General features: G+C 30.1%; 1 protein-coding gene across 1 annotated transcript; it reads right to left on the bottom strand.

Annotated features, from left to right (window-relative positions):
* Nucleotides 1–1,313: 1,313 nt before the first annotated feature.
* LOC112284343 (dioscorin DB3S) lies at nucleotides 1,314–4,012 on the bottom strand. Its single transcript, XM_024524064.2, has 7 exons — nucleotides 3,700–4,012; nucleotides 3,111–3,304; nucleotides 2,745–2,857; nucleotides 2,508–2,628; nucleotides 2,115–2,276; nucleotides 1,716–1,766; nucleotides 1,314–1,563 (listed from the first exon to the last, which is right to left on the bottom strand). The coding sequence occupies exons 1-7, from the start codon at nucleotides 3,995–3,997 to the stop codon at nucleotides 1,501–1,503; spliced, it is 1,002 nt and encodes a 333-aa protein (XP_024379832.1). The 5' UTR covers nucleotides 3,998–4,012; the 3' UTR covers nucleotides 1,314–1,500.
* Nucleotides 4,013–16,228: the final 12,216 nt, after the last annotated feature.

Raw genomic sequence — 16,228 nt, 5'->3', positions numbered from 1 at the left:
TGAGTTAAACGATGGGTACATCTTGGCCAAAGAAAAAATTGATTTAAATTTTGAACTCAGCCTTTAGATATCTTTTTATATTTGACTTCATTTGGATAAAATTGTACTTTTTTAAATCCACTTACAACTAAAAATCTTATATTTTCCTAAAGAAGCTCACACTCTTGACATTAATTCAAGTTAATAGTAATCTCAATAAAACCAAGGATTCTTTTATTTTTTATGCAAAGCAATCTATAGTCATATATGCAAATTGAATAATTACAAGACTTGGTGAAAACTGGCACTCAACATGCCACTACATAGACAACCATTGTCCCAATTCAAGAGAGCATCAAAATTCTTTGATTGTTCTTTATGACCCTATGAATTTCTTAACCACCACTTAATATTCTATTTTTATTGTAGTGCTACTACTGATTATCTTAGTAGCTTTTACCATCACAACTTTGTAAAATCTAGTATTGTTTTGTAAGGATGCTAACACTTTGTAATTTTTAATTGCACCACCTTGCTTGGAACATTTGTTGACATCATCCCATCCCATCACAGTTCTAACATTGTCACAACTTGAGCTTGGTGTATTCAACTCCTCCAATTTGAAATGAAAATAGGGTTTTAGTTTTGACTATATCCCACATGTTCTTGCACCTTTGTAACATCTTCATCTTTGATTTCCATGTGTGCTGTAACTTGCTCCTCCTTATATAGTTAGTTCCTTTCTCCTAAATGGGCATTCTAACTTTCAGCATCCAAGTTGATTGTAGTTGATCTGCTCGAGATACTCCTTACTCCTCTCCCGAATGTTGTTTCACAGTGGGAGTATTACTCACCAGGTTCACTCAACAATCTTGCTCATCTGAAAGCACATTACATTGACTGTTCTCTTATGAGTAAGAAAATATCAGCTAACGCTTTGATACCATGATAAAACTAAGGGAGATTCACAGAACACCAACAATGCAATCAACAGTACATTCTATTTTGCTTCCATGATTAATGTCTCTACTGTTCGAGCTAAAGTACAGATTAGCAGCGGCTAATCAAATTCTCAGTTGTTCTAAATTAGGATTAGGGTTACATCTGGAAGACTAAGCTTTGCACACGATATCTCAAGACACGATGTTTGTTGTTATCTCAAGACACGATGTCTCGTTGTTGTTATCTCAAGACACGATGAAACAGTAATTCTTTTGTCCAAAGTGTTGAATGTTCTGGAACAGAACGTGGATGAGTACGTTCCTTTTCTTCTTTTGCGTGGCACATGGATGAATACGTTTCATTTCAACATATACCTACTCCAGTCTCTCATGAAAGGGAAAAATCCGACCATATATTAAATCGTGTCAGGTGTTCGGAGTCACCACAAACACCTCAAATTACCCAAGGGTTACAATTTATTCAGAAATATCACACGTTCGATCGACGTTTTTATCCAGTTCACTATGGTGAGTATTGTTCCTATGCATGACTGAAACTCATGCAGATCGGCTTCTGTGTTTACAAGGCGAAGAAGGTCACGGGTCGCCCATTCACATTTTGCAGTGGGCGAGCATTGTCAACCTGCGATCACAACGCAAACGCACTTGTGACATGAGCTACCGTGATATTGACTCACCCATTTTCGAATAAAACCAACAACTCTAAATTCTTCATTTTTCAAGTTGCAAATTCCGATTCCCTGACGTCTCAATTCTATCAGTTGCGGCACGTACCGGAATGGCTGCTCGCAGTTGGTTGAATTGCGCAGGTGAGAATGTCGCAAGCTGCGAACACAAACCCACCCACATTAGTAACATTAGTCATCACCCAAAGCGTGTCACGTGCAGGCGACTTTTCTCTACATATCAGCACTGCTAGCTAAGTTTCTACCGCCAAGTTGATTCGTCAGTAAATAAAAAGAAAAAAGAAACAGCCGCTCGAAAATTACAACCGTAGAACTTTTTACGCTTTAGATCATGTTCCTTGACTGTGTGCATTGGAGCCTGCGTTATGACTAGCTGTGTTGGAGGTTTGGGGAACACCTTCCCACACCTTAGCAACCAGATCAACCTGGGGGAGGGTGACAGATGGAACGCTCGGAGTCAAAATGGGACGACAAGAGGCTGGCTTACCTTTGCGATGACTGCCCAGTTAACGCCCTCTGTGCAGGGAGGGGTGGTGAGAGAGCCGTTGTAGCGGTAGTAGGCACCCTTGATTTCCTTGAAAGGCAGCTGAATTCTGATGGTTGTCCTGGTTGTCACTGGTTGAGTAACTGGTGGCAACTGGGGGAAGAACTGCACAGCAACCAACGTGGCATGAAGCCATGGGTAGGCAAAAGCAGGCACTCCCTGTTCTACCTATTGGTTGAGCACTGTACATACAGGGGATCCTTGACCCTCGAGTCCGTGGATGTTGTGTCTAGGTCATGGCGAAGGCCGTCAACGCATGCAAATGATGAGGGAGCTGGAACAGAGATTCGACATGGGGTGCGTGAGGTGGCGAGGTGGATTGAGTTCATTCCCTACCTGAGCCAGGAAGCTATTGGTGTCATCAGCCTCTTCCAAGGTGAAGCGCACAGCAATTACTGTCGTGCGTTGTGGAGTTACATTAATGGATGTGTGCACTAGGTGGAGCTCCATCTCTTGCCTGGAAGGAACAATTGAAAACCATTAGTAGCAGTGGATGCTCTTCTTTGTTCCCGTTCCCTTGCCTTTCCAAAACGAAGGTGATGAGGGTCAAGGTGTGCAATTGGTAGTGCGTACCTGATGCCAAAAACCGTGTGTTCGCTCGGAATGTGGAAGTGGAAGTGGCGGAGGAAGTAAGTGATGCCACCGACTGTGATTGTACCAGCATTTAACGGGGATACTATTTCCACCTGGACAGAAGCACACACAACCACAGGTTGATGAGCTTGGAAGCCGAAAATATAAGCTTCGTGAATAAGGTGGACGTCAGGCTTGGCCCACTGGACAGGGGTGTAAGTGACAAACGGAATGCTGCAAATACGGCAACCAAGCGACTGGCATCACAGTGCAATGGCGTTCAGGAGGACTGTTGAAGACGATGATTCAGCGCGCTAACCGATGCATGCAGCAAAAGTGAGGGAATCGTCAGGGTTCATGACAAACCGTTGGGGTTTTCCCGTCGGTGAATATCTCAGCTGTGACAATCGCTTGGGTGTATGACCTGGTCAAATCGCCGTTGATCCTGGGGATGAGGTTGTTTGGAACGATGTTAATTGGCGATTGAAGTAGTCCAGTCCCGCACGTCTGGGAGCATGGAAGGTTGCCCCAGTCGGTTGTGCCTAGGTTGTAATTGTAAGCTGCGCGTTGGAAACAAATTTAGTCAGCAACAACGTGACTTACATCAAGATCAGGAAAGAACAAAGGCAGTGAGTCTCATTCACAGCACTGGTCAACATCATATGAACCGCAGGAACCATATGAACTCCCGAACGCGTCACGGAGGAGGCAGCTCCATAACTGGAGATGGATGCCTCATGGAATACATGCAACGAAAGACGGACACACGACGAGGTTTGAACCGCCTGTGCACGATCACATGCAACAGAAACGAACTCGTATGACCGAAGTACTGTAAATTCCCACATGAGCATGCCAATCGGCTTCTCAACAGGAAACTCCTACAGTCTCCTACATGACCCAGAACTCCGAACACTGTCATATCGGCAGCTGAGTAGGGCGAAAGTGAGCTCACAAACTGCACAGGTCAAGCAATTGGGGTTGACAGGAGGGCAGGTTTGCGCAGACACAGTCCCAGGGAAACTGAGGCAGCAGAGCAGAACCCATGTCACCAGCAGGCAAGCCCCGGTCAAGCCAGCAGCAGCGGCACTCTTCATGATGCAAAGAAGCGGCGATGCCACAGTAGAAAATCCAACACTGTTGTTGCACCGCAGGTGGCTGCGTCGATGAGAGCGAGCTGAAGCCGGAGCAAGAGTGCTAGTGTAATCGTGTGCCTTGTCCAGCTTCTCCCTGGCCCCTTTGTAGCAGTGCATGGGGACTGGGTTGTTTTTATTTTATTATTATTTTTTAAATATGGTAATATATTGAGCATGCGTGATTCGTCGTCCCTTACCATGTCTGCACAGTACATGGAAACCAGGACGAGGCTGAGCTCACGGCGCCATTCCAGATTGAATTTGTTTCCACTTTGCTTTTCCTTGCCAACTCTCCATTTGCATTACCATGCTGTGAACCATCAGTCTACGTGACACCCACCAGAATCCCAACTTCTGTCTACTTTAGATGAGTGAATTCAATGTCTTGTTATTTTCTGTTTTATTGTTAGTACTTAAGTTTGGTTTCCTGTTCGGGTGGGCGGGTGGTATCTTTTGGATCGTATTCAAGTCTTTCGCAAATTGAAGTGAAAAGTGTGTTTCTAGCCTGTAGCACCATTTGTTGTGACTATAGCATGTTGAAGTAAGTGGGTTACTTTTTAAAAGGTGAATCGTATGTTCCGGTTTGTTGTGAATTTAATGATAAATTACTGTAATACAATATTCTTTGTTTTACGGTTAGCGTCCTTTGGATATGTGTAGAATATGTAATCGGATATTAAAATAGTAATATGTGGACTCGAAATTTGTCAATCATGCAGCAATGTTTAGTTATGAGGTAGAAACGCTTCAAATGATAATAATAGGGCGAGTGTTTACCTTCTTAAAATATTTTCATGGAACTGAATGCAGATTGATAAATACAGCTTTGCCATTATTTTCTGTCCCAAAATTAATTAATGTGGATGTTTATGTTCATAAACGTTTATTGAACATTCCAGTTCTTTCCCACATTTTAATTAATATTTTTTTTTTTATATTTTCATTATATTTGACTGCTTTCAGACAACACGTTAAAACATGAACTGTTACATATATCTCCAGCTGTCCCTAATATTAGTGTTCTAAAACACACATTTTCAGATTTCATGCTTTTATTTGCAAACATAGTTTTCAATATGTTTGCGCCATTCTCAAAGCAGGAAGGTCTCTACTTCAAATCATATCAAAGCTATGATATTACTGTCATAAAGTCATGAGATTTACATTATTTTCCTCCAACGTGTGTTAGAACTTTGGAATTTCAATTTACAAAATTAACATTTCCTCCATCCAACTTTCTTTGTATAATCATCATTTATCCATCCAACTTTCTTTGTATAATTATCATTTATCCTATAAGTACACACTTATTTTGTATAAAGTTTCCAACTTTTCCTAAATGTTCTTTTTTTCATAAAACTTTAGTTCATTTAATGTAAAGAAATTAAACATGTTATGTATATATATCAAATTTAGTACAAGACTGGTCAAATCCGTCGTTTGGGATATCCACGTTCATCCATGTCAGCCTTGTCTGCGGAGCTGGAAGCATTTAGTCAGAATTCATGAATCAATACTTCAACACAACAGGATTCAATGAATCTTTCAATGAAAGTAAAATGAGAGCAATGAAGAAGGATCAAGGAATTAGGGTTCAAGGAACCACGTGCCATGTCTTCTTGAGCTTTTACGGATTTTCCGACAAAGCAACTAAGCAAATATCAATGTGTTCAAATATTCTTAGGCTGCAAATACAAAAAAAACATTAAAATAAAATTTAAACAAAGTCATGTGCTAAACCACAAAGTAGACTTTTTTTTTACCATCTATTAGTGATAATTAAATATATAAAAAAAAATAATAATAATAAAAACTTATATATCATACAAATCACTTACAAAGTAATTTTCAAAATTGATTTTGTCTCTATCAATAAGACAATAAAATATATCTCTTTTATCTTCAATCTTCAAGATATTTGCTACTATCTTCTTCTTCCAAATCTCATAGTTCAACTTCTTGAGGTATATTTCTTCCAAAAACTGTGTACAAAGATGTATCAAAGAATTTATTGTAGCATAACCAAGAAGAAGGTTACATATAGTTATTAAGATTAACTTTAGTATCTTTTATATTATTGATCTTATTATCAAACTCTTGCATTCTTTTTGGCAAGTTTTTCATCAAATCTAATATTCACATCAATAATTTAATTATATCTACAAGCTAAAATTTAAAATTATCGTGACTTTTTTAATAGTAAAAATTAAATATGTAAGAAAATCAATAAAAATCATAGGTATAGACCTATAGAAGAAGTACTATAGAATCAATATGTACTAAATTCTACCTAAATACTTAGTATAGAGATGTAGAATAAGATACTTCAAAGATGAGAAAAAAATACAAATAAAAAACAAAAACATTCAATGAAAAAAATGACGATTTGCTTACAATTTAGTAAAGACATAGGATATTCGTAGATTGGCCATCAAAAAAAGTTTAGATAGATAATGTCACGTTAATCCACAAGACTCATAGAAGATCAAGGAATAAGTTAACAACCTTGAATATACTAGAAATCACTATTAGCACTTAATCAAATAAACATATATTTCTTTAAGTAAAAAAAAATAGATAAGAATAATAATAACATGATATTCATAGGAAATATTTCTAAGCATAATGATCAAATAAATATATAAGCTTATAAAGCCAATACAACTTTAAAATTTGTGTATATCATAAATTAGGTTGCTACTTATATAAAGCATCATGTACATTGCATTTTTTATAAAAATCACAATGACTATGACAAAAGCAGCAAGTAAAGGATAAGAATATTAATACTATGAGATTATAGCCACCTATTTAGATACACAAATCTTTTCATGTTGTATAACAAACACATCTACATCCTATACTGAAATTATTTTTATTTTTGATTTGAAGTTCTTTTCTTCACAACTTAGTTATGTGTTTCAATGCCATTTTTTTACCTTCACTTCCAAATGCTCTCACTTTTATCTATCTCACAACATCAACTATATGCTTGCCTATCCTCACACACCCTTCAATATGCACCCATATAACCTTCTTGCAAATACTTTAGAGATGTCCACTAAAATAATGAACCAACAATGAACAAGATAAGATACACAATAAGAACAAGATGAAGGATGTGGCAAGAAGATTATTTTGACATATGTCTCTTACTTCTTTTAAGATTAAAAATAAAGATTCCATAAAGAAGGCAAGATAAACAAAAGGAAATTATAATTGTAACCATGATAAAAAAAATATATGGTAATTATGATGAATATGGTTGATTTTTATTAGTTATATATTTAATAATAAAAAAATCTAAAAGTTATTTTTACATAATGATTAAAATAAATTAATAAATTTAACAAAAAAATTGATTTATTTAATATTCTTTCAATATCAACAATTTTTGATGATAAAGTTGAAATCTAAACCAATTTACGGACATCAAACAAGTCATTTCTAAAAAAAAATTATACATCTAAATTTATATTCCTAGTACCTTAGATATTGTATCAAATCAAATGATTAATAATACAAAAGGTTTATTAATAATGAATATTAAATCATATAAAAATATATAAAAAAATATTTAAAAAAGATTCATTCATATCACATTAAAAGCTACTACAATCAAATTATTGTATTGCTTCAAAAAGACTTGACCTTACTATATGTAATATTTAAAGACATAATAAGTTCACGATAATTTAAAAGAAATAAAACCTTAGTATTTCAAATATATTTTTTATACTTCCTATAGCTTTGAAAAATTATATGTACAAATATTAGGTAATTTCAAGAAAATTGAAGAATAATTTTGATCAATTCCATCTCCAAAAGAATCTTAAGTATTTATACTTGCATTGCCAAAAGAAGTTTTATATCACATACAAAAGACAAATATATACTAAGTAGAAAGAAACTAGAAATATTACAATTTCATCTTAATTGACCACAAAAAATAAAATATATGATAAAATTGAAGAAGATTTAAAAAATATCAATAATGCAATCAAGAATACATTCTATTTTACTTCCATGATTATTGTCTTGACTATTCAAGTATAGGTACATATTGGTAGCAACTAATCAAAGTCTTAATTATTTTAAATAAGAATTAAAATAACATCTAAATGACTAAGCTTTGTACATATATTGTTATCTTAAGACGCAATGAAATAAAGAATTCTTTTGTCTAAACTGTTGAATATTTTGAAATTGAATGTAGATAAATATGTATTATTATAATAATCCTTCTTATATTCAACTTTAGACTTGCAGCATATTACAATTCAAGTATAAGTTGATTTATGTCATTGGAGAGTTGTTGATATAAGTTAATAATTTAAAAACAAAAAGTTATTTATTTTTATTGTCAAAAGTACTTATTTAAGATTTTTCTTTGATTTATTAATTTCATAGGATTTTTCATTCTTATGCATAACTTATATTCAATTGAAAGTATTCTTCAAAGAAATATGAATCTTTTTTTTCTTCTTCCATTTTCTTTGCAATCTAATTGCTTATTTAAGTGTTTATTCAATTATTGGACTTCCTAAAATATTTATCAAATGATAACATTACCAAACAACCTTTGACTCCTTTTCAAGGTGAATTTGATGATGGAAGCCATTGCAAATCATGTTTGGCTAGTACTTCACAAGTTCAACATCTAATTTCTCTTTTAATTGAAATCAATTCTCTTTATGTTACTTCTTGAATTGAGACTAGAAATTATACCTCTTTTGATCAATTATAGTCTATACAATGAAAATTATATTTTTTTAAAATAAAATATATTAATATCTATTAATTAAAAAATTAATAATCCTCGTAAGTAATGGAATAATAGGATTAATAAGGTGAATCCTAAAACTATTAGTTTTAAGCATAAAAGTATAAAAAAAAAAAATCTTTAGATCGATATCTTATTTATACTAAAATATATTAGAGCTATGTTTTTTTAATTTCTAAATAAGGATTTTTTTGTATACCAAGTATTTTTTTGAGCCTTTAGAAGCTAAGATTTATAAGTGGCTTAGCAAGTATATCAAATTCTTATTAAAAAATAAGAATGTAGTTTACTTAAATATTTTTAATTTTGAGCTCTAATTAATCATATCATCTCTAAGTTTGCATACCATCCCAAAAGTGGAGCTTTTGATAGTCAAATATCTATCATAATTGGTATTAGCAAATATTGCAAGTTCCATTTTTCTATCCTTAGAAAAAAATAAGCCATAGTATAAAGTTTCAAATACATATAATAAACTTTTTTTGGCTTCAATAAGGTAAATGACTTTGATTATGCTTTAACATACCTCAATTGAAAATGTATTGAAGAAGTCTTTTTCTTCCTTTTATTGATAACCTAGTGTGACTAATCTTATTTTTTTCTTAATGGAATTTTTTTTGTTTATTTTTATTTGAAAGATCCATCTGGCTTAAATGACTTTCTTGCTTGGAGAAAGATTACATATTTTTTAATTATTTATTTATTTAATTATAACACTTCATTTGATATTTAAAATTGCTTCTTTATAATTGATGGATTCTTCATATGCTTTGATGATTAATACATATTAGTCTTTGAAATTACTTGGGAGTCTTCAATTTTGAGTTGATCTTGGAATTATTGTAAAATGTTCAATATTCAAGCTTTTATACCTTGGTTTTTTTTACATAAGTTAACTATCTATGCCTTATTTTGATGAATTCATGATATTAGGATTTTTAGAAATATATCTTGTTATAAATTAATGGATTGTATTAATAGACTAATATTTATAAATTCCAATGTTGGTCCTTTTATTCGTGAAGACAAACCATTGATTTTAAATAAAAAATGAATTGAATCATTTTTGGTAGATAAATTTAATTTTTAAATTTCAAAAAGAAAAAATACTAGGTCTCGTGGCATCTTGACTAAAGATAAATGAGTCAATTCTAATTGACTTTGATTGCAAATCTCATTTCTACTTATCATAACTTTTTTTAAAAAGATCAAATATTCTATAAGTTTTATTATTAGAATCATAATCCATAAAGAAATATTTAGAAGTCTTATATTTTTACTTTTTTTTGTTCTTAATCTAAAATATATAGAAAGACAAGGCAACCAAAGACTTTTTAAAAAATTTATGTTATATTTTTTGTATTGCAATATTTTTTTATTTTGAAAAACCAAGAATATTCTATTTTAAAATTAAAATATAAAAATTAATCATACAAAAAAGACAATGCCTATCAAGAAGTAGATGCATGTATTATTCAATTAGAAGTAAATTTAGTAGAATTCAATAATAAAGATGTTTGATAGTATTTGGACTTAGGTCTTTTAAACCACATCATAGATAATAAAGTAATTTTTTCAAATCTCAAATAATCTCATAGTTATAGAATTAGATTTATCTAAAGATGTAATTATCAAGTTATTAAATTAAGAAATATATCAATTTACATAATTTTTTTGAAATAAAAATCATTAAAGATGATTTTTTTTACTTATAAATATAAAAACTTTGATATCGATGAATTACATAGCAAGTAAGGATTTTAGCTTATAATTTGTTTCAAAATGATGTTATATAAAAAAATACAAAGATAGTTTACTAATGGCTTATACGATATGTGATAAAAGAAATGGATTGTATGTATTAGATACTTAAATAATCATATATAGTTAAACCATATAAGCCCATATATATACTATGGAACTTCTTCTACGTATTGTAGAACTAAACAACAAATTTTAAATCTAGCATGTTAAATTAGGTAATTTCAATAAATAAAGTATGTATTACATGATCTCAAAAAACATAATGCTTAATATGCTACCCATGAAAATACTCTTAGTTCCCTACAAAACTTATTTTGAGAGTAAACAGAGTCAAAAGAAAATTCTCAATAAATGTATGTAATGATCTATAAATATCTTAAAATAAATATATTTTAATATTTGCAATCTATTGAAAATTTAATCTTTGGAAAGAGCTCACTACTTTGTAATATTTACAAATGACTTCTTTCAAAAGATTTGAACTTAGTTTATGAGCTATAAGAGCAAAACATTGAACAAGTTCAAGATATTTAAAGCTGATGTAGAAAATGCCACCAAAAAGAAGATCCAATCTATTTAGTATAATAACAATATTAAATATGTTTTAAAAGAATTTTTAGCTTTTTGCAAAGATTTTTGTATTACCATGTAAATTACAGAAGTTTACAACCTATATCGTAATGATATCGTTGAGAGTTATAATTGATCATTATTAGATATTGTATGTTATTTATTATTTAAAAATAATTATTTATTGTCTTATAGATAGAAGCTGAAAAAAAAACCATAGTCATATTAAACTTCTAATCTATAAAAAAATATCCAAACAAAATACCAAATGAATTATTCTTTGCTAAGAAACCTAATATATTCAAACTTTATGTCTTTGGTTCAATAGAATATATTCACATACTATTTGAAAAGAGATCAAAATTAAATTTAAATAGTCTTGAATATATGTTACTTAGCTATGTGTTAGGGACATAGTCTTTAGAACCTTCTAGAAACAAGTTTTTAGAACTTTCTAGAGACAAGTTTCTAGAACTTTCTAGAGACAAGCTTCTAAAACCTTCTAGAAGCAAGTCTCTGGAACCTTCTAGAAGCTTCTTAGTTGGTAGAAGATGAGGGACATAGTCCTTAGAACCTTCTAGAAATAAGTTTCTAGAACCTTCTAGAAGCAAGTCTCTGGAACCTTCTAGAAGCTTCTTAGTTGGTAGAAGTTGCTTGAGAAGCTTCCTAAATAGAAGTATATATTGGGATCGAGGCTGAAGAGTTCTTCAGTCTCGACAACACATCTCTTCGAGCTCTAGCTCACCTCTTTGGTGTTGTTCTTGTATTCATCTGATTAATCTAGTTCTTGCCAGTTCTTCTTGAACTTCTTGGTAGATATCAAGTCTGTATTCTGTGTCCGTGTCACTAAGATGATAAGATAAAAGGGCACTAATATTATCTCTTTAGTAAGTTTTAAATTATTATATCAAGTAATATAAAGATAGTTAAATCTTATAAAATTAAGATTAGATTTAATCAAATATTTAAAGAAATAATAATGAAGAGACCAATATTGCCAACCACAAGTTATATACCAACACTATATGTGATCTTTCATGAAAAAATTTCCATTTTAGATGCATTGGGCTCATCTCCTATATCATTACTCATAACCAACTTGTAATCTAATATACTTCTATTACTATTATCTATATCATCTTCTACATTATTATGAAAATTTTTAAAGTCCATAATTTGATATTTGTAATAAGATCAAAAAACTTCAACTTGATTTGGTAACTTTGCCATCTTCATTGAGATTTTTGCTAGTACTATGGAAGATGGCAAAAATTTGATCTTTAAAGATGCTATACAAAATCTATATTAGAATATTGCAATTAAATCCAAATACAATTAAATCTAATAAAATCACACTTGAAACTTAATAGAATTAACTTTAAAAAAAACTCTTATAATTTTACAATAGATTTTATAATTAAAATTAAAGATAAATATTGAAGCTGTCTACTATAAAGCTTGATTAATTGCTCGCAAATTCTAATAAAAACATTGCATTGATTATTAAGAAATTTTAGTACCTATTTTCAGATAGGAATCAATTTAAATAATAGTTGGTACTATAGCTTACAAAAATTGATAAAATCCATCAAATAGATGCCTAACAAGTTTCTTAAATAACCATTTAGATGAAGAGGTTTGTTTTGAATAATCAAAAGGATTTTTTATACCAAGATACAAACATAAGATATGTCATCTTTATTACACACTCTACAAGCTCAAATAAAGCTCGAGAGTCTAATATGCTTATATGAACCACTACCTTTGTAGCTGAGGTATACATAAGGCCAATATTATCCTAATATCTATTATTAATATAGTCATAGTAGCACTATGATTTTTTTATATTAATAATATTCAAAATATTTTATCTCTTTTTAAAAATCATTAATTAATATTCAACAAAGTGATCTCAAACAACAGCCAACTTCCTTTCTTTTACTAAAGACAACAAAGATTGTGCTATATGGCTTATAAAGGCCAATATGGCCATGGAGCAATATATACATGGTATAGTAGGTTGTACTTCAAATAATTTCATTTTATGTGGTATAATTAAGGACCAAAAATGTACCATAATCCAATACAAAAATATCATCTATGAACTTCAATTTTTTTATAACATACTAGATACAAGCTTGAAGAGGCATAAGGCACAATTGTAGCTTACAAGGCTATCTATGACATTATAGACCAATAGATTGAACCATTAGAAATATCCAACAAAAAGACTAAATAATGCCATAAGAAACTTCTTGCCACAAATATTTAGTTATAACAAGAGATATATAAGGTTAAAGAATGGAGAGGGATGATTGTCAATGAATTGAAGTAAAAGATTCAATAAATAGAAAAAAAATGCCTTCTCTTGAAAGCAGTCCAACAAAATTTTGAAGCCAATTGCATTAAGTGGATTCAGAAGTTAACATTCATCATTACCTTTAATGCAACATGACTGGTGGAACAAAGTCTTGATACTTAAGAAGCCAAAAAAGATGTCTTTATATAATAATATATTCCAAATGTGATGAATAGATTAGAGTTACAAGACAAAGATGAAAGATGAAAACTACAAGAGATAAGAATAAATAAACAAAATATTGAATCTATTAGGATAGTAATTAAAATACCTTCTCTAGGAAATCTTAGATCTTTCAAGTCACAACCCTTAGCCTATGGTTCCATCTCTTTAGCTACAAATTCTAATCTTAAAACTACAAACAAAGGCAGATGGTGCAAAATCAAATGTTGTCTTAATAATTTTATTCCTTAGTTTTAAGAAATACAAGGATAGTTGCAACAAAAAATAATTCCTAATATTGAATAAAGAATTTTAAGACAATAATGATGATGAAAGAAATGACGCCACAAAATAAGAAGTGATGAACAAAGCAGTATGAACTTACTTTTAAAGCAATCCAAACTACACCTATTTGTATGAAGATTTGGGTGAAAAGATAGAATATTCAATATGCAACCAAATAATAGAAAAAATAGTTTTTGATATCTATACTCATACATCAAAAACCAAAGATTTTTTTTTTGTTTATATTATACTATAGCCAAGGCCATTATTAAATTAAATAAAAAATAACTACCTTCTTATCAAGTAGTAAAGTATTCTAGCAAGTTCCAAAAATCTTATTCATTAACCAATAGATGCCCTCAAAAGTCAGATAAAATAACATTGCAATACATCTAAGAATAAAATGCAAGCTTTCAACAAGAATAAAATATTAGCATCTTAAAAGATGTTAGCAGTCTTTAGAAAAAGACATAATAAAAAATGACTATGATATAATAAAAAGATAGGATAAAAATACAACTAGTTGCAGCATTGTCTTAAATTTAAAATAGAAGTAGTGATTATGATTTTTTTTAGGCATTATAAGAACCAATAAAAAATATATATAATTATTATATTTATTTATTTATTTATTTTGAAAATTAGATGTTTAACAATGAGTAAACATCATAAGCTTATTTATTAAGTTTTTAGAAATATTTTCACTAGACAAAATGATGTGATATTTTTTAATTGAATAAAAAAAAAAAAAAAAAAAAAAAAAAAACTTTGGCTCATTGTCTCTAACATACTTATGAATTTGGTGGTGTTTCAAAATAATATCCTATTATAGAAAGTATTTACATCTTAGGTGCATCTTTATATTGTAATTATTGTTGTACATGGTGCCATTGATCAACAAAATCCTAAAATAATAGTTATCTATTACATAACACAAAGATTTATAGATGGGCAAACTATTTTGATATCAAAAAACATCTTGGTCAATGAAATCAATGTTATCATTGAAAATTACATTCTAAGCTATGAATACATATTTTTGTGAGTGGATATTATTGCTTCTTAAGATGACCAAATAATAACATATGGACCAAAGTTTTCGAACATCATTACAATTGTAAGTGTTTTGTCTTACTATTTGGTATTGAAAATTGAGGTTACTATAATATTATTGTGCAATTTAGACCTAGCACGTGGTCTTTGCAATAAAATACACATTGTTGTTTAATAACTTGGATGTTGACATACATTACTTTTTTAATATCAGATTATAAATTGACCATGTGATATTAAAAACAATTTGCTAAGAAATCTTTATTATAACTTGATTTGTTTTCATTGCAATTGTCAATTTTATAGAAGGCTCTTCATTGTAAATTTATTTGACTTTATTACAACTTCATGGCAACTTCATATGCCTATTATTGTAATTACATGATTTAAGATGGTTTGAAAGGAAGAAAATACAAGGCATTGAGCCTAAAATGGCTACCAAAACTACTACCTTTATGTAGTGATGGCTATTAAAATCAAAGCAATAAAGGTTGTTTAAACAAAAAAATCAATAAAGATCAAAATTGTGTATATATTTTATTTACTATTTCAATGGTCATTTTCTGATAATAAAATATATGTATTATAAAATTTTCATGATTGTGTCTTTTTTGTACATTCAATGGACATAAATTATTTAAATCAAATGTACTAAATATTAACCAAGCCAAGAGTCTATCAACTTCATAAACTTAAAAATATTTGAAAAATCAAAAATTATATAAAATATTATACAATTTAGTAATATATATTCTTTAAATTTTATAATATTTTGTGACATAGTGAATTATATCTATAAAATATTTAGAATAGACTCAAAAGTATGGAGGCAAAAGCAAATAAATGAATGAAATTCTTCAGTCTTTTGCAACAAATTTTGGCTTTTTAAACTTGTATTGGTTGTTTACAATTTTTAAGTTTACACTATCACTCAACCATAAACATATTATGCAAGCTTTTGCAAATCCTAGAAGCATTGGATATGGTTGTAATTAAGAAAATATTCTGATATTTTCAACTTTTTGTACTATTTGTTTAATCACTTGACAAAATTTATTCAAACCAAAAAAAAAATTTAAATAGACAAATCCAAAAAATTTAAACACTTAAATATATATAAAATATAAATATTTGATTGAAGCAAACTAAATTTTTTAAGACGAAGAAAAGAACATTTAGGAAAAGTTGGAAACTTTATACAAAATAAGTGTGTACTTATAGGATAAATGATAATTATACAAAGAAAGTTGGATGGATAAATGATGATTATACAAAGAAAGTTGGATGGAGGAAATGTTAATTTTGTAAATTGAAATTCCAAAGTTCTAACACACATTGGAGGAAAATAATGTAAATCTCATGACTTTATGAC

This window comes from Physcomitrium patens, chromosome 7 (genome assembly GCF_059467195.1).
Source record: "Physcomitrium patens ecotype Gransden chromosome 7, ASM5946719v1, whole genome shotgun sequence".
NCBI classification, from domain to species: Eukaryota; Viridiplantae; Streptophyta; class Bryopsida; order Funariales; family Funariaceae; genus Physcomitrium; species Physcomitrium patens.
The sequence above is the reverse complement of the archived record's forward strand: the minus strand, read 5'-3'. Positions and strand labels throughout refer to the sequence as shown.